At 39.6% G+C, this 17384-nt stretch overlaps 3 protein-coding genes across 7 annotated transcripts in view; 2 read left to right on the forward strand and 1 right to left on the reverse strand.

The window, feature by feature from the left end:
• The window catches only part of LOC109997059 (complement component C8 beta chain), a 61906-nt gene extending 61685 nt beyond the window's left edge, over window positions 1-221 (forward strand). Inside the window, exon 26 of the mRNA XM_065953404.1 lies at window positions 23-221. Coding sequence (XP_065809476.1) covers window positions 23-177 — 155 coding nt within the window. The 3' untranslated portion in view covers window positions 178-221. The remainder of the gene's footprint in view (window positions 1-22) is intronic.
• Window positions 222-480: 259 nt separating this feature from the next.
• On the reverse strand, window positions 481-9032 carry c8a (complement component 8, alpha polypeptide). 4 transcript variants are annotated; one of them, XM_065953871.1, is made up of 13 exons: window positions 8019-9032; window positions 7524-7577; window positions 7301-7327; window positions 7042-7150; window positions 5143-5290; window positions 4898-5045; window positions 4557-4746; window positions 4293-4475; window positions 3175-3415; window positions 2952-3083; window positions 2673-2830; window positions 1988-2213; window positions 481-820 (listed from the first exon to the last, which is right to left on the reverse strand). In XM_065953871.1, the coding sequence occupies exons 2-13, from the start codon at window positions 7562-7564 to the stop codon at window positions 669-671; spliced, it is 1755 nt and encodes a 584-aa protein (XP_065809943.1). In that variant the 5' UTR covers window positions 7565-7577; window positions 8019-9032; the 3' UTR covers window positions 481-668. The 4 variants fall into 4 exon arrangements, with proteins under 4 accessions (XP_065809943.1, XP_065809944.1, XP_020506124.1 ...); XM_065953872.1 differs by having other exon boundaries at window positions 7042-7147; window positions 8019-9031; XM_020650468.3 differs by lacking the exons at window positions 7524-7577; window positions 8019-9032 and having other exon boundaries at window positions 7042-7147; window positions 7301-7496.
• si:ch211-188c16.1 (FYN binding protein 2) lies at window positions 7982-17074 on the forward strand. 2 transcript variants are annotated; one of them, XM_065953870.1, is made up of 19 exons: window positions 7982-8106; window positions 9019-9958; window positions 10069-10260; window positions 10469-11000; window positions 11544-11659; window positions 11779-11804; window positions 11938-11978; window positions 12091-12141; window positions 12333-12465; window positions 12831-12990; window positions 13101-13224; window positions 13324-13355; window positions 13758-13821; window positions 13989-14023; window positions 14273-14336; window positions 15801-16036; window positions 16299-16332; window positions 16508-16598; window positions 16687-17074. In XM_065953870.1, the coding sequence occupies exons 1-16, from the start codon at window positions 8098-8100 to the stop codon at window positions 15901-15903; spliced, it is 2622 nt and encodes an 873-aa protein (XP_065809942.1). In that variant the 5' UTR covers window positions 7982-8097; the 3' UTR covers window positions 15904-16036; window positions 16299-16332; window positions 16508-16598; window positions 16687-17074. The 2 variants fall into 2 exon arrangements, with proteins under 2 accessions (XP_065809942.1, XP_065809941.1); XM_065953869.1 differs by having other exon boundaries at window positions 15801-15899.
• The last annotated feature ends 310 nt before the right edge of the window (window positions 17075-17384 follow it).

Consider the following 17384-nt stretch of genomic DNA (forward strand, 5'->3'; position numbering starts at 1 on the left):
TGGTTTGGGCCCTCTCTGACAGATATGGGCATTGACGGCAGCTGGAGCTGCTGGGGTGCGTGGTCATCCTGCAGTGGAGGAACAAAGAGCAGGAGTCGACAGTGTAACAACCCAGCACCCAGCAACGGAGGTCTGACCTGTCGAGGACTGCAGCAAGAGTCCACTGAATGCTTTTGATATAACAGCCTGTCTGACAGCAAATAAAGTTTTATAAAAAATCCTTTGTTTATTCTTTGGTATGTCTTTTACTGCCTAGCATTACATCATTAATCATACCTCAATGAGAACAGAGTTACAGTACCAAAATGATATATAATCACTTAAAGCTTCATAAAGATTTTTCATGTCTCTGATTGCAACTTTTTTGATTGGCCACAGGTAATGATCTTTTTTCAGCCTTCTATCAAACAAAATGAGCTTGTTTAAGAAATGTCGCGTATGAAATCGGCATCTAAAAAGACCTTGCAAAAAGTCCACACAGAACAACATCAACAAAAACAAAGTAAAGTCTGCAGTACAGATTTATTTAGTTTATGAATCATACTGTAGATCACAAAGCTTATTCTGAAAAGAGACCTAAGATTGCTCTTTATTCATAGCACAAACGTGTCGGGATATAAGGTTGTTATAAACAATCATTAGATCATTCTGAATGAACTCTATAGGCATTAACAGCGCTGAGTCTGAGAGGAGGAGCCCCGACAGGTTACTCCGCCTCCATCAGGTGCAGGGTTATCACAGGTTCTAGTCCGAGTCTTCCTCCCTGATGTACAGAATGACCAGCCCCCCCAGCATGACCACGAGCCATCTGTCTTGGTATCTGTTGAGAAAATGTTTTTTTAGGACATGTTAACACATTTGTTACTTTACCACATTATCTTACCAGCAGAGAAAGTGAAACAGGCGACAGATCATTCAGCTTATTGAGCAAATGGTTAAATGGGCACAGATGCAGAAGTGAGCCCCATTGATATAAAGCTTTTTATTTATCAGGTTTCAGGTGTGTCTTATTGAAGTCTAATTTGAGGTACTGCTTGGCATTTACAAGAATATTTGTTTCTTTCTCCATTATGTTTATCTGGCAGCTGTTTTTACCTATAACAAAATGTTCTGGATCATTGGACTGCCAGCAACATAAATGGTAAAGTGACTTGCCCTTGTATAGCTCAAGTCTTCTGACTACTCAAAGCGCTTTTACACTGCATGTCACACCTTCCCATTCACACCCATTCACAAACTGATGGGAAAGGTTGCTATGTAAAGTGACCATCAGAAGTAACTAATCTCATTCATACACATTCATATTCTGCAGAGGAAGCAGAGAAACTAGGTGTGTCTTGCCTAAGGTCACATGGGACATGTAGCTGCAGGAGCTGGGGATCGAACACCCGACATCCTGTTAAGAGGCGACTGAATCTACCAACTGAGCCACAGCCACCGTCACATTGAGAGACCCATTAATACTTATGAATATGTTAACTCAATTGGTATTTTAGTAAATTCAAGTGAAGATGCTTTTATAATTTCAGTTATCAGTGGAGTTTGCTGGATAAGAATTTGGTACTACTCATATCTTTACAGTAAATTTAAAGCAACAGCCAGCAAGTTAGCATAGCTTAGCATAAAGTCTGGCCTTTGTTTTCCTTACATCCCCAAGTCTTTCTTGGGCTAACATAGTGCCTCCATAAATTCCCATGCTCACTGCACCCAAAGAAGCTTTTATTTCTACTCTTTGGACTTTTATGCAGATGAAATAACCCCAACCCTTACAGAAAGTATGTTTTTCTGGTGCTTGTACTGTTGGAAGATATCCGTTCTTTTGAAAAAGACAACTGCTATGAGTCCAATTGTTAATCTAAGCTAGCTGTCTCCTGCCTCCAGCTGTGTTTTAGAAAGGTGTAAAGGGGTATTTATCAGGTTGTAAAACCGAAGGAAATCCTTTGAATGTGTTTCCCTTTGCGTATTCCATTCCTGACAAAAATCTCACCTCTTCTGAGAGTCTCTTCACAGGCATCTCCCTGGTAGCCTGACTTACAGATGCAGTCACAGGAGGTACCTTTGAGAACAGGGATCCCGTTGTGCCTGCAGGGGGCGCAGCGACAGGAGTCGAAATGCTGCAGATACTCGTCCCAGGCCGTCTGCATATGGGCCAGTCGCACTCCTACATGGTCAGCGGCTGTGCTGAGGCGCACTAGTTCATAAATGGGCATTGTCTGGATCATAGAATCGGAAGTTTAATGAGAGAAAGGCGAGAAAGAGAAAAGTTGAGACAAGAAAATCACACAAACAAAGAGCATGTTGTGAAAAACACAGATCATATGAAAACTGGCGACCAAAATAAGCCTGTTTCTGACCTGAATATCTAAAGTAATGTTCTCCTAATAAATGTATGGCCCTCATCACTAGTTTCATGTATACTTCACTACAGTGCTATGTTTGTTTAGTCAATGACGGTCCCATTTAGAGTCCAATAAACAATAAAGCAGGCTATGTTTCATTAGGGAACGGCTTCCTTGTGATTGACAAGTCGCTACCACAGCAAGAGATGTAACAATGCGAAGCCCAGCTACTTGTGACCATATCTTTGGACTTGTGGTCCAAAGACCAACAGATGATGTCATAACAACTAAGTCGACTTTTCACACAGTCAATGGCTTTTTACATTTAATTACCTCATATTCAATGAGTATTGGGTTGTATTTTAGTGATGCTCCCCAGTTCTTGTAGGTTTCAGGACTCCTGAGAGCCGAAACGCCACTGCTGCTTTGTAGGATCCCCCCTTTCACCAGAGTTATAATGTCCTCAATCACAATGGAACTAGACGTCTTTTCTACATTTGAAGAAAAAGAAAACTCTCATTGTTAGAGAACAAATAAAGCTCCTGAACTTGGTATAAGTGTTAGGGTGGACCTCACTTACAGCGAGCTTCTTACAATATATTGATTTCTCACCTTGACCAAACTTTCCTTCTTTATTACATGAATCAGCTCCCACTTTGAGTCCCGCTGTTCCATAGCTGTCGAGGGGATAACTTATACCTATAGTGGCACCAAAGCATCTCCCAGCCTGTTCACCCTTCAGCTCTTTGAGAAAAAAAGGAGGAACATTAAACAAAGAAGACTTAATTTTTTCTGTCAGATCATTATGATTAAATAACTGGAAATCCCACATTACTTGATTCTGCCATGGATGTTTTGTTGACAACCACAACATACTCAAGGGTTCCTCCCATGGTTCCCTCTGTGACATAGTGGGTTCCAAATGTGTTGAAGAAGCGGGAGTACATCCCAAAGTCATACTGCTCAGGGAGCTCCATGAGTGAAATGTAGAAGTCTTCATGAAGCATCAACTTATTGCTTCTCATTTTGAAGTGGGCTGTTTGCACTTTGGACCAAAGCCTGACAAATCCTAGGTCCTGAGGTCAGAAAATAAATGGTTTATGGATTATAGAGATCTTTTCAGACATGGTAATATATTCATGATAACAAAAATGTAAATATATTATAAATTTTTGCCACGGATACCTAAAATAATTACATTTTTGGTCAATACATGCTACTCTGCTATGAGTTAAATTAGATCATTAATAACATCTCATTTTAAACTTATGAAGCTTCTATGATACACTTTCAGCTTAACTTCCCATTAAAATCGGAACAAAGGTTAAACCCTAGCCTTGTCTCAGTCAAAATGTAACAAAATCAGTGTAAAATATTTTCAGAAAAGAAATCATCTTGTTAGAATAATGTTCAACAACTTCTTTGCTGAGAATGGTTACTTCTTGGCATGACAAACAACGACAAAGAGGGACACTGTCAAAAAAACACCTCAATATTTTAATCGGAGGAGAAAGCTGACCAAGGCATGTTTTGCATTGATGATGATCAAGACTCTTCATCTGTCTATTGGATAATTATGAGACTGTGAATAATTGACAAATTAATATTTAATTTTGTCAATGACAGGATGCAGATAATAGCCTTTTTTTGTACGGATTAATCCAGCAAGATATACGATGATTGTTACTGAGCATCAAAGATAGACTAACTGTTAACATCTGTTTTTAGCTTTTTAACCAAACTAAGCTAACCAACTGATGATGGTACTTTCAGGTTTATTGGACAAACATGGGAGTGGTATCAATCCTTTTTTTCTAACTCTCATCGTGAGCAAACAAGCAACATATACCTTCAATTTTAACTATTAATAATGATGCCTTTGAATCATTAAACACAAGTGTTTGCTATTTTAATTGTGTCAAACACGTCGAGGAGTGAGTCAGCAGATAATACCTGGCTTTTATGTTGAGTTATGTTCTGGAGAAACTCAGATTCTGTACTCCCTCTCAGTCCCCCTTCCACATAATAGATCCCCACTGTGACACCGGCATTGGACGACTTGGTTTTTTTCCTCGCTGTAAGCAGGTCGACCAAATTCTCATAGTATTCATGAGAGCCCTCAGAAGTAGCTTCCGCCTGTACCAGGTTACATTTTTAATGTTAGAATTTCTAATCTTATGCAGTCAATAAATAAATTACAACATTACAATAGTTTACCACAAAACGGTAGGCATGGTAGTTGTAGGGTTTTCTGTAGTTCTTCTCATCTTCATTGTAGTGCAAGTTCTCACAGAATGAGTCATAGATGAATTTCCTCCAATCACCGTTGTAGACATATTCACACTTTCCTCCAAAGTACTTTGGGTCCAGTACACGGTCCACAAAGTCATCCGTCAGGGCATTGTAGCTAGACAAAATGAGATAATTCAAACGAGTAGTTGGCTAATTTGTCATTCCAAATGAGACATATCAAGCAAAGGAAGTAATGGCTTGACTCAACAATTACATTATGTCCATTTTTATCCAATCTATAATTACAATAGCTCTGCAGTGTTTACCCCTGAGTGCCACGTTCAGCACCAGGGATTGGCATGAAGGTGGAGCACTTGTCGTCTCTCTGGTTGAAGTTTACACAGTTGTCTTCATCGGAAAAATCATCACAGTCTGGCTCTCCATTACAGCGAAGGGACTGACTGATGCAGCGCCCTGGTTAGATACAGGAATAGTCTCACACAGATACTGTGCACGTCTAAAAAGACACCATCAGACAAAACATTTTCAGATTAAAGATGATGTGACTTGCCTGTTTCTTTGCAGGTGAATTCCTCTCCACAGTAATCTGGCACTAGACACGGTGTGGTCGCTGTTGGACATACCAGTCGCTCCCACAGTGTCTCAAAACACTTGGTTCCACCAAACTGGGATGGCTTCTCTAAGTACCGGAAACGGGACTAAAAAGAAGTTAAGAAAGAGTAAGCACTTATATTCTATCCAAGTTCCCCCCTTTGTCCTACCTTTAATGTTGGCCTGCACAATTAAGTCCCATTGTCATCATGATTGGTGTATGAACATGTAAAATAAACACATCACATTGACTGTTTGGATGAATACCTCAGTCGGCTATCTTCCGTTTATTCACACCTTAGAGTGTATACAAACATATTCACACTCAACATTTGACCCATCAGAAAGACTCTTTGATATATGGGCCCTGTAGTCACAACATGATTTCACTAATTCATTATAACAGCTAGCCTACAACTATCCTCAGATCTATCTATTTATATTTGGTGAAGATTATATACTGTAATTCTATTGTGTAGGAAGGAGAAAAGAGAAAGAAGATGTAGTTGACAAAGATCTTGTTGGGAAAAAGAATATCACATCTGCTGTTTGTAGTTATTTTGGATCCTGGAGAGACAATGCTTTACAAGTGGAGAAACACATTGGTCTGGATAGCCAACAGGCAAAATTTCAGATCTGTTTATTTTTGGCAAATCATAGTGTCATTGCAATATCGCACAATGCTACTGCACATTGCATGTGTACCTAAAATCGTAACAATTAATTTTGGAATTCCCTTGAGTTGGTAGTAGCCTATCAGAATATATCTGTGGGGGTAGGGGTTACATTTTTTCCTAGGAAATGTAATAACATCACCTGTCATACCTGTTAAGCTGCACCTCATTATCTGTAAGTTTTAAACAAGGGACATAAAAATTAATTTGTTTTCACTCACAAATCATCCATAAGACAAGTTCAATTGTTGTTTGCATCATAAAAATATAGATGTTCCAAATGGTAAATGGACTTATGCTTGTATAGGACTTTTCTACTCAAAGCGCTTTTACACCACAGGCCACACCTACCCATTCACACCCATTCACACACTGATGGCATAGAGTGCTATGCAAAGTGACCATCAGAATTAACTAATCCCATTCATACACATTCATACTCTCTGCTGATAAAGCAGCGAGAGCAATTTGGGTTTAAGTGTCTTGCCAAAGGACACATCGGACATATTGCTGCAGGAGTTGGGGTTCGAATCCTCAACCTTCCGGTTGAAAGATGACTGACATGCAGCCGCCAAATGATAATAAAGTTTTGCCTCAATATTTGTTAAGATATGGGCGCCATATGATTGATTTTTTAGGTTTTCTGTTTAACCTTTATTTAACCAGATAATTAACCCATTAAAACAAAATCTATTTCACAAGGGTGACCTGGCCAAGAGGGCAGCAGCACACGTCATAAAAGATATTGAGTTATAGATTCAGAAACCCTTGAGAGTGTCATATACTGTGTGCCATTAATCTCATAATAGTGTAGTTAAAATGATTTAAATGCTATTCTACATTCTAAATAAGCAGCATTTGATTTATTGTACAAAAATATCCTAAATTACTGTGGTAGCCAAAAATGTCAGGGTCCACTTTCAATGACTTTATTATTGAGTAGGAGTGCTGACTAACTGTAATCATTGTTCCCTTTGGACCCACTGATCACATCATCCATAATGTATTGATCAGAGCTACCTAACAAAAAGACAGCCTAGTGTCGACACATGTTTTGGAGGGAGTTCCAGTTTTACCATTGCCAGGTTTGCAAAGAACCCACACAGCAGAGATTTTTATAATAATTTTTTCAAAACATCTTAAAATTACTCGAAGATGCAATTTATGGAGAATGACACGGTTACCTTTTTGTCAGTGCAGGCATTACATGGAGTCCAGGATGACCAGGGCCCCAGCATACAGTTGATAGGAATTGGTCTGTTTACAGCTCTGGTTCTTCTCGTCCCAGTCCTACTGTTTCATGCAACAACAAAAAAAACAACATAAAAAACTTTATCATTTCAGTACTTCCTAGCCTACCCCTGAGATTGATTAAATATACTTCTATGCGACTGAGATGTTATCAAGGGAATATAATAGGTAGTGAAGCAATGAATACAGCACCTGTCATCAGCAGTTGTCCATGGCCTCCTGGATGCGTTCACATTTGGGATATCATAGATGAACAGATACAGTGAACATAAGGTCAGAGTTAAATTTAAAAATAACTCCATAGCAAAAATGATTTGCTAGTCCTTCAGCTGTTGTGATACTGTTAGGACGTCTACCATTGCAGTCTTGACCAACCACAGTGAATGATTGATCAAAAGTAAACAAATGCTCTTACAAAAGTTGGGAGTTTTTTTTTCCATGATCCAAAGGCCCCATTTCCCATCTTCACCTACGCAAAAAGGAAATTGCACAGAACACATTGATTCAATACACAAAAAACTGTAATACAATAAGGAGAATGTCAAAAACCTTGAAGTGAAATTTTATAGTTTCTATCTTATATTCATAGAGAGTAGCCTAATGATCCATGGAAGTAGAAGAAGAAGAAACACCCTTATATTGTGCCCTATGCCTAATTTATCAATATTCTTTTTTAATTAAGACTTATGGTGTTCTCTTACTTTTGTTTATGTCGTGAACGCAATAACTTTGACTTATAAAGTCAAATATAGCTCGGCTTCTGGCGCTACTTGCCAATAACACAGCGTTGCCGTGTGGTTTTTGGTCAGGCACACCACGCATGCGCGTCACACGTCTCACGCGGCCCTTTCAAAATGTTTGTTGTAGCGTAAACACACTGTTGGATACACTTTATTTCACTCAATTTTACCTTTGCCGTGGGCGTCCGCATCACTATACCGCTTCTCCAGAGTAAAAACCTGAAGAGTGATGAACAAAAACAAGCTACAATGGAAGAGGTAACTTTAATTAACATTTGTGGAGGCTTAGTTCAACTTAAGCTTGAGGATAGTTTGAGGACAGGTTAGTTTAATTAAGATAAGGTTCTCTACTCTGTGACCGCTGTTACCCCCAGATTTAAATCACTGTGTTTAATTGTTTGACTAGCTAGTTTTCTACAGTGACATTTTATTTCTCAGCAAACTTGGGTCATGATGATTATTAAAAAATCGTGACTACATTCAAGACCCTGCAAATTATACAGCATTGTGACAATGATAATAGTTTAAACTTTTAACTAACCCTGTAGACAGCTTTGGTTTTATTTCCCCAGGTATTGACATATCTTATTAAACTTTGCCTCCATTATAAAACAATGGCTGCAAATGAAATATTAGCACTGAAGATTTTCATTCAAATAGTCTTTTCTGAGAAACGGTTTACCTTTTTTCTGCTCAAATTTAATTCTGTGTGCAAACAGATTTTTTAATTTCGTAATCTATAATATTTTATTTGGTTATACAATAAAATTGGATTTTTGAAAATGATCTTCACACTTCATAAATCCTGGTTGAAGCTCCAAGATTAATTTTAAGAGTCAAATTAACAGTCTGAATTAATAAAATGTAGTCAGATTAGAAGACCAACACAACCAGCAAAATGTTTGAAAAGCTTCAAATAGGGGAGAAGAAATGCTTTATGTCAAGGCTTTTATTTCGTCCTTAAAAAGGATTCAAAACAAATGTATCTATTTTCAAATGTTTTGAGCTAATGAAACAACTAATCAGAGAGATCCTCTTGCTTTGTCTCTTGAAATGTGTTCAAAAACGCATTCGGCAAATTGATTACATTTGCTGAAGGCAGAAATTGGAGAGAGATTTAGAAATATTACTCAAAGTAGTAATGTATGTTTTTTGTTTTTGTTTTTTAAGGGACCGATCAGCTTCACAGCTCTGAGGGCCAAGTTTCAGGAAGAGGCCCTGCTGGCTCAATCCAAAACCAGTCGACCAATTGTTGCAGAGAAGCCAAAATACGTTCCTCCTCCTGGAGGACACTGCATCACCGTGGTTAACGCTATTAATATCGCTGTAGAGAACAAAACAACAGTTCCCCGGGTCATCTTCAGAGACGGACTGCGATCATCTGGTGGCAAGCGACCAATTTCCTTCCCACCACAGCCTCAGTGGACCTCCCCCTCATCCCAGCTTGCTGACGGAGACAGTACAACAAGGCAGTCCCTCAAAGACAGACACATGCCTCTGGTGCTTCCTTCCCTGCCTGCAAAAGAGCAAAAGACAGAAAAAGCAGCCAAAAAAGAGCACAAACTAGTACCAGAGCCAGTAAAAGATGTCCTGCCACATACTAAAATTAAGAAGAAAGGATTACTTCTACCTTTCAAGTCAATCAAAGCATCAAAAGTCAGTACAGAAAACAGAGAGGAACCTACATATGCAGATTTGACCACCAGACCTTCTAGTGCTCCAGGCGAGTTGCCCTCTGTGGAAAAACAAACCGCAGACGATGGGACTTCCCTGCAAAGTGACCAGTCAACCAGCGAGTTCCCTCTCTCCAGTCCAGATATCTCAACCACCCCTCCCCCTGCAGAGACAAGTGGTGACTCCGACAACAAAATTATTAGCACTTTGGAGCGAGCCAAAAAGAAATTTTCACGCAGGCAGATGTTGATCTCTGCAAAAACGAAAAGCCTGCGTTCCCCAGACTATGTCTCAGTAGACAAAATGTTCCCTTCACCACCACCACAGGACATTCAGAGTGCTGAGCCTGAGCTGTCCTTACCCCCAGCAGGTTGCCTTCCACACCTGGCTTATATTTCAGCCCGGCCTTTCTTCAAAGCCAAAAGCTCTGGACAAAGTAAGTAACATTCAGCGCTTAACATTTTCAGAGAACCTGACAGTTTTCTTATGCTTTTTTCAGATGTTATGTCTAATGCCTTTGCAATATTTTTTATTTCCAATGGTTAGAGTCTCCATTGAGTAAGCGGTTTGGCAGGAATAAAGCCAAGCTTCCCTCTGTCAGTACCGCTGAACCTCATCAATTCTCTGCTCCTCACAAGAAACCTCTATCTGACCTAAGGTCATTGGGGTCACATCCTCCAAAGCCCCCTAGACCTCCGTTTGTAGATCTTAGCACCTACATCCTACCCACCCTTACTGGTAAGATTTTGCTTCTTACTGTTTTCTTCTTGAGTGGCTGCATTTCTTTCTCTCTTCTGTGGCCCACGGACAAAATAATGTGATGGCAAAAAGTAGTATTTTCCTTGGACATCAGTGACTGTTTATTATCTATTCTGCAGTTTACATTACACTTATTTGTGGTGAGGTTGAACATCTGTTTAAAGCAGATTTTGGTTTCTTATTATAGAGGTGTCACCGGGTCTAAGCCAAGAACTAAGCGATGAGCCAGAGTCCAACTCCAACCCTGTGCTAGATGCTCCAGAGTTTCCAGACTTTGAGAACTCTGAGGTGGACACGGCAGAGGGAGAAGCTGTTGACATTGTTGCTCTAGAGCTGGAGGCGTTCGACTTAGTCAGCACTGATCTTCCTCTGCCAGATGACTGCGGGGCCTCAGATTTTGAAGATCCACAACCTGATTTGTCTGTGTGTGAACCTGTAGAGCCCCATATGAGCAGCGCCTTCCAAGATCTGAACCTTGGCACTCAAAACATAATACCCCTTGATCCAGCCAGCTTCCCTGAACCAATAAATCTCTCAGAGTTCCCAGAGGCTGCTTCACTAGAGCAGTGTTCCCAGGGTGAGGAGGTCAGCATAGACCCTCTGTCTAACTCTCAGGCTGATGAAGCTGATCTGGGAGCTGCTGAGTCTCACTCTGCTGTACAGGAAACACACGATGTTAACCACTATGCATTAAATGATGGGACTCAACCACATCCCAGGTATTAAGAAGAGTATTGTCAATTATATTTAATGCATCTTTTAATTGCTCCTTGCCTTATGTAGATCTATATACAACACTGACCACAGCCTATACTTAAACAAAAGGAAAAGTAACACTTTGGCACTCCCTCCCTCCCCCTCTCCATATGTCTCCATGTACATTACAGTCACATAGACAGGGTACAAGGATCTAAAATGTAACAAAAAAGAATCCTGATTACAGTGATACCTTAACTGTATTCGTCATCACGTGCCATGCTGCTGAAATGGTCCAGCTCGGGCCCCATGTATTCTTGCCACTGATAGTTTCATATGAATTATTTCAATATACGTACGTGTTTATAGATACTGTATATTCATGCACAGTTTGAATGAGTCTCGCAGTTCTATGCCCAGAACATCAGACAGTGTAGCACAAACCCCCAAAAATGTTCACAAGCCTCCTTTCTCAACACATTATTACGTTGGAAACATTTTAGCATATTTTTCATGTGTAATTGAATTTCTTGTTTCAAAAATGTGCTTGTTTTGCTCACCTCTAGTGCACATAAACAGAACGGTTACCATGAAGCATGTGAAAATGTGTATGAGGACGTTGAGAACCTCAACAAATTAATCCAGACCCACAACCTGCGTAAAGCAAAAGGTTCTCTAAGGAGTAAGAGTGGTTTTACTTACTCTGATTTGTATTTTCTTCTCAAAATAAGAAGACCTTCTGCAGACCTCTATTTCCATTTCTACTGCCTTTTAACCTTTTTTTTTTTTTTTAATTTACAGATCCATATGCTGAAAACCTCCCTGTGGTAACTACATTTTCATCACATGTATTATATCAGAAATTTAAGAGAGTTTTTCAAAATACAGAAAAGGTTTCTTCTCTCCTCTCAATGTCCTCCATCATCTGCGGTTAATTAAGAATTGTCTGTTTATTTCAAGAAGGAGGGGGCGTGTCTTCACATGTGGCCACATAATCCCTGGTATGTCTTTTTTTTGCTACTAGAGAGGTCCTGTGTTTTATCACTGACATTTGTTTTCACCTAATAGAAGGTAGCCATTGATTTTTCGCTGACCATGGTTCTCCAAATGCAGGGCTGGTGTATCAGGAGAAAATGCTCAGCCAGCCCACATTCATGTCTTCAGGTATCATCATAGCTCCTCTTTCTTACTTATGTTGAGGTGTAAAAATCTAGAAATGATTTTACTTAAAAAAAAAAAATTAAAAAAAAAATTGTTGATCGGTAAGTTTTATTGGCACGTTTGTTCAGTTGGTATGTGAAACAAGACAAATATGTTTCCAGTCTTGGCCCTCAAACGTTCTCATTTGTTTTCAGAAAAGAACTACAAAGTCCCAACTCGGCTGACCTTAAAGAGCAGAAGAAGAGGGAGAAGCAGCGGCTGGAGAAGGAGAAAAAGGACCAGAAAGAAAGGGAGAAGAAGGAAAATGAAATGAAAAAGAAGTATAAAGTAAGTATTTTTAGAACATAGAAGCTGAAAATGTCTTCATTCCGATGATTTTTTTTCTTTCTGCTTTAAGGTCTTAAATAGATAATTTTCTTAAGCTTTAGGACTTTTTTTTTTTTGATTGAAAATGCAACCATAAAAAAAAAAACAATTTGGCCTAGCGGTTATGACGTGCACTCCATGTATGGAGGCTTTAGTCCTCATCACAGCGGCTGTGGGTAATATTTACAGTCTATGGTTTGAATCTGACCTTGGCACTTTGCTGCATGCCATCCCCCCCCTCTCTGCTCCCAACACTTCCTGTCTCTCTTCAGCTGACTTAACTCGCCCTTCACTTAATAAATGTCATTGAGGTTTGACTCTTCTAGGTGACCGGTGAAGAGGAGCCCATGTACCACGCGAATGTGATGTTGGCGAGCAAGGTTCGTAAGAACGACCTGCCTGTGAAAACTGGGGACACAGTGAGCATCATTCGCACCACCAACTGCCCCAAAGGAAAGTGGTTGGCCAGGGATACAAACCAGAAATGTGAGTTTAGACATAAATGCATCAACATTTTCAATAAAATCCAGACTGGAGATGATAGAATTGTTATTTCTGAGGTTTTTTTTTTCATTCCTCTGTCCTGTGTGTTGCAGATGGTTATATTTCAGTCATGAATGTGGAATTAAATATCAAAGAGATGCTAGAACTTGGCAAGAAGGCCCAAGCAGCTGGGAGAGGAGCTAGTCAGGAGGGAGACACCATCAGCATTGGAAGCAGGTAGATCCCTGATAAAGTTCTTTATCTCAATCAAAAGCTATTTGTATCCATTCCAACAGTGTGTCTAGATCAATAATTTGTCTCTTGTTTTTTTTGCAGATCCTCTAGCCACCCTGTGCTCACAAGCAGTTGTAAGTCTCAGTAGCCTCTTTACAACGACATTGTAAAGACAACAGCTCTTTTTCTCTTTCGGACCTTAACTTTGCATTAGCATCTCAGTCGTCTCTCAGAGTAGAGCAGCCTTATAAAGCGAGAACACACAACTGGTCTATATAATCTGTGGGCTTGTTGACTGACGGAGAACAGTTGCTCAAAAGTTGGCACACAGTCAAAGGGTCACACAACACCACGCTTGGCCTGAATAACTTCACTAGTCGTCATCTCCTCGGCAGCCATTTGTTTTGTTTCTTTAAGATTGTGAAGAAATTCTGTGTTAGCTGAGGGCTTTGGTTTCTACACAGCCAGACATCCGTCACCAGCATGCACACTGCGATTAATCAGTCTTTGGGTTGTTGTTTGGTTTTTTTCCACAGTCACAGATGACAGTGAGGAGTGGGCCTGCGAAGACGAGACCCTCTCACCCACCAATGAAAACTAGTACGGCTGTCCTGTTCTCTGTGCTTTTCTGTGGCTTAAAGATGCTTTGATTTCCAAGAATGAATGACCACATGAGAGTACATTAAGCCATCCTTTCTGAAAGATGATTGACTTTATGTGGCACACAGTATTTAATTATTTTTTTCTCCTTGATTCTGCGTTTTCAGCTTTCCCCAACAGACTGCCTCACTGCCTGATATGTGTGAGTACATTTTACATGCAGTCCTTTTGAAGTGAAAAAACGAGAAGAGAAATGTTTCTCACCCCCTCTCTGCTGCCTGCTTTAGTGGCTGTTTTATGTTATGCACTGACACATGTCAGACTGTAACAAGCCTTTGATGTGCTTCTATACTATGCCATTTCCTTCCTCCCTCACTCTCCTGTCCAACTATCCTTGCATGCTTTACCCCCCTCCCTCCTTCCTCTGCCCTTCATGTGTTCGCTCTGACAGCATGCAGCCATTTCAGCGCCCAGCACACTCTGAGCGACGCCAACCTGGAGGACTTACACACACAGTGAGTATCCAACACACAGGTGTCAAAGCAGATACCTTGGCCCGCTCTCCTCGCATATGTGCATAAATCTTTCTACATCTCACCTCTTCTCAAGACGGCAAGTGTGGACATGTGATGTGTGGCCAAACTTACATTTGTTTTAGTAACTAAATATTAAACATTGAAAGGAAGAAAAATATTGTGGAAAGCTGAACAAATCCCGATTGAACCCTGTTACATTGCTCAGGGATGTAAAGCTGTTTGGTTTGGATTCCACATGTCCTCTACTGTATAATTATGGTAGAGACAAAAGATATAATAGACATGTGAGACACAATGAACTCGGAAAATCAACTACTATTTTCATTTTTTAAATCTCTTCTGTGTATTAAAATGTGATGTGTATATATACATTACAATGTGTATATAAAAAGTTTTTTTAAAAGCTCTGATAAATTCCAAGAGCCCACAGAGAGCTTTTCATACAGTTTGTTTTGTTTAACGAGCGGTCTGAATCTCAAAGGATAACTCATAAAGCAGCTATTCAGCACAAAACTGAGGCTCAAAAAATAACATATTCTGGCCTTTTTTTGCTTGAAAAATTCCTAAATTGATTAGTTAAACTGTCGGTTGTCTAATTAATGATTTTTCCTCTGACACAGATTACAACACTTTCTTTCAAAGCTTGAACTCAAACGTTTCAGTGCAGTGTCGCCATACCAGAAGGAAATTGTCTGAGCAGACTCTATAATATGCCTAATTGTCATAGAAGTAAACTCTAAAGTTGTCTAGTTTTTCTTTTTTTTAGTGTCATACATTGATAAATAACACAAGCACACACACAGTTAGCCCAGTTTGGATCAGAAAAGGCCTTTCATTGTGTTTGTTCCTGTGATATTGGAAGGTTTTTTTTTTTTTTTTGCTGCAGTTGATGAAAACCCAGGTCTAGCAGATTCTAAAGAGCTATGACTTAATATAATTAAATCTGGGCTTGTTTGCAATGGACTGAAATGCCGTTTGGTTTTCTATGCCTCATGCATCATCTGTCATTGTTTTTTCAGTGCATGCCTGATATTCTGGTGCCCTTTCAATTTCCTCTCTAGTTATTATCCGGAACTGTAGGACAGAAGAATGGCTTATTATTAGTCAATGCTGCCTACATCTCCTACTTTAAGGACCCTATAATCACAAGCTGCTCTGAGTTATTTTAACTTTAAAACTTCAAAGAAAAAGCCGGACAGTGACGGTAGTGATTCTGACGCAGTTTATTGGACACTGATCCATCATCACCTTTAGCCTTTGTATTCCAGTTTGAGGATATCAAGATTATCAGCACCTTTTGGTCCCAAACACTGATCGATACAAGCGGACAAAGGGTAACTGTATTGGATAATATATTGTATAGATGACCTTTGCCCCCTGTAGGTCATTGATAAGTATGAAAAGTTGAAGTTACAGATAGAAACAATAACCTTGTTTTTACAGGACCAGGCATGAGGCCCTGCAGAAACTCACCGTCTTCTTTCAACACAGCAAAGACGACTTTGGTGACATGGCTGATAGCGAGGGAGCAACCCCTACAAAGTAAAACATTTCCTTATCCATTTCTTCAGTCCAGTAACGTTGTCACATTCCAAATAAGTTAGTAATTTAAAACAGTTTCCTCGATTGAAGCCCTGTTTTTCATTTCTTTTACTTCATTCAAAGTACTGAGCCACGGGGTAAGTGTACAGAGCTGATGTTTATTTCCATGTCTCCTCTATTGTCACCACTTGCATCACTCTCACTGATAATGGTGGATCTAAAAGGAGGGTACTTGGAGATCTCCTTAAGAGCACTACAGTCTGAACACTGCTTGGCGTCTTGCCTGAAATGGAAAATAACTTGTCGGGTGCACTTATCTAGATAGGGACATGTATCAAGACTCATTGCACAGACAGTTCAATGTGAATGTGACATTTGCATCTGCCTGTCTTTACCCAGACTTCTTGTGTGCTGTTGAGAAGCCTCCGTATCCGTAAGTGTCGACAGTTTCCTTGTAATCAGTAAGAGAAGCTTGGCTGTGTTTGATCTTAATTTATCTCCGCAGCAGACGACAGTGAGATTTTGGCAGAGACGTGCTCATATTACTTCAGCTTCTGTGGCTTCTTCTCCTCTTCAACGTTGACGTCTCTTTGTGTTTTGTATGACAGTGAACAGGAGGTAGACTTCACAGAGCTGGGACTCCTTCCTCCCCCGCCACTGTATGCTGACACCTTCTGATCACCATGTTAACTGAAGCAGGTAATGTCAGTATGAGAAACTTTTTGAATTTGATATAAATAATCTCTGTAATGATTTGAGGTTGTAATTAAAACTTATTTTTTTACAGTCAAGAAAAGAAACCGTCAATAAAAGAGCTCCTACAGTATGTGACTGTATCATATTTCTGAATTCACCTTTTGTTCGTGTGTAATAGTTCATTATCACAATGTTTTCGTCACTTGTTTTCTATTCTCTTACGTTTCCACAAATTGAATTATGGCACTTTATTCAAAACAAGACAATGATGTAACAAATCTAGATGTTCACTTGTAGTTGCACATATTGAAGGATTTCTTTTTTTAGTTTATGTTCTTTGCATTCAGATGTTCTTTTGTTTATATCTAATAAATATTTGTCATTGATTTATGCTTTTGATGACTTCTATGACATTTTCTCTGACTGAAAAAAAACCCTGCAAGAACCACCAAAAATAAATAAAGAGAAACTTGAAACTCTTTGAGATAACTTGCACTGAGTGATATGATACCTACATATTTAAATGTTAATTTCCCAGGGCTTCATCTGTCACAGTTTACATTATGTCAGCTGAAAAGTCTGTCTTACATCTTCAAATTTTCCTTTTTGAGTTGGTTTCCACACAGAGCTGGCTGCTTAACAAATAATAGCTTGTATATAGAATAAAGGAGTTAGCAGAAGCTTCACGCATGCAGTCTTACAAACTGCACTCCTATCCTTGTATCTTTGTTATTTGGCTGGCTTTGCTTTGTGAAATCCCCTTTTCCCTACCGCGGTGACGCAAAGTGA

This window comes from Labrus bergylta, chromosome 4 (genome assembly GCF_963930695.1).
Source record: "Labrus bergylta chromosome 4, fLabBer1.1, whole genome shotgun sequence".
NCBI classification, from domain to species: Eukaryota; Metazoa; Chordata; class Actinopteri; order Labriformes; family Labridae; genus Labrus; species Labrus bergylta.

Coding starts and splice junctions, on each gene's coding strand:
- c8a (XM_020650460.3), bottom strand. CDS start 7,410: ATGGAGTTATTTTTAAATTTAACTCTGACCTTATGTTCACTGTATCTG. Junction 4,476..4,556: donor ACCATGCCTACCGTTTTGTG/GTAAACTATTGT, acceptor AACCTGGTACAG/GCGGAAGCTACTTCTGAGGG. Junction 3,084..3,174: donor AACATCCATGGCAGAATCAA/GTAATGTGGGAT, acceptor TTTTTCTCAAAG/AGCTGAAGGGTGAACAGGCT.
- si:ch211-188c16.1 (XM_065953869.1), top strand. Junction 11,979..12,090: donor ATGTGGCCACATAATCCCTG/GTATGTCTTTTT, acceptor CTCCAAATGCAG/GGCTGGTGTATCAGGAGAAA. Junction 13,356..13,757: donor CCCTGTGCTCACAAGCAGTT/GTAAGTCTCAGT, acceptor TTTTTTCCACAG/TCACAGATGACAGTGAGGAG.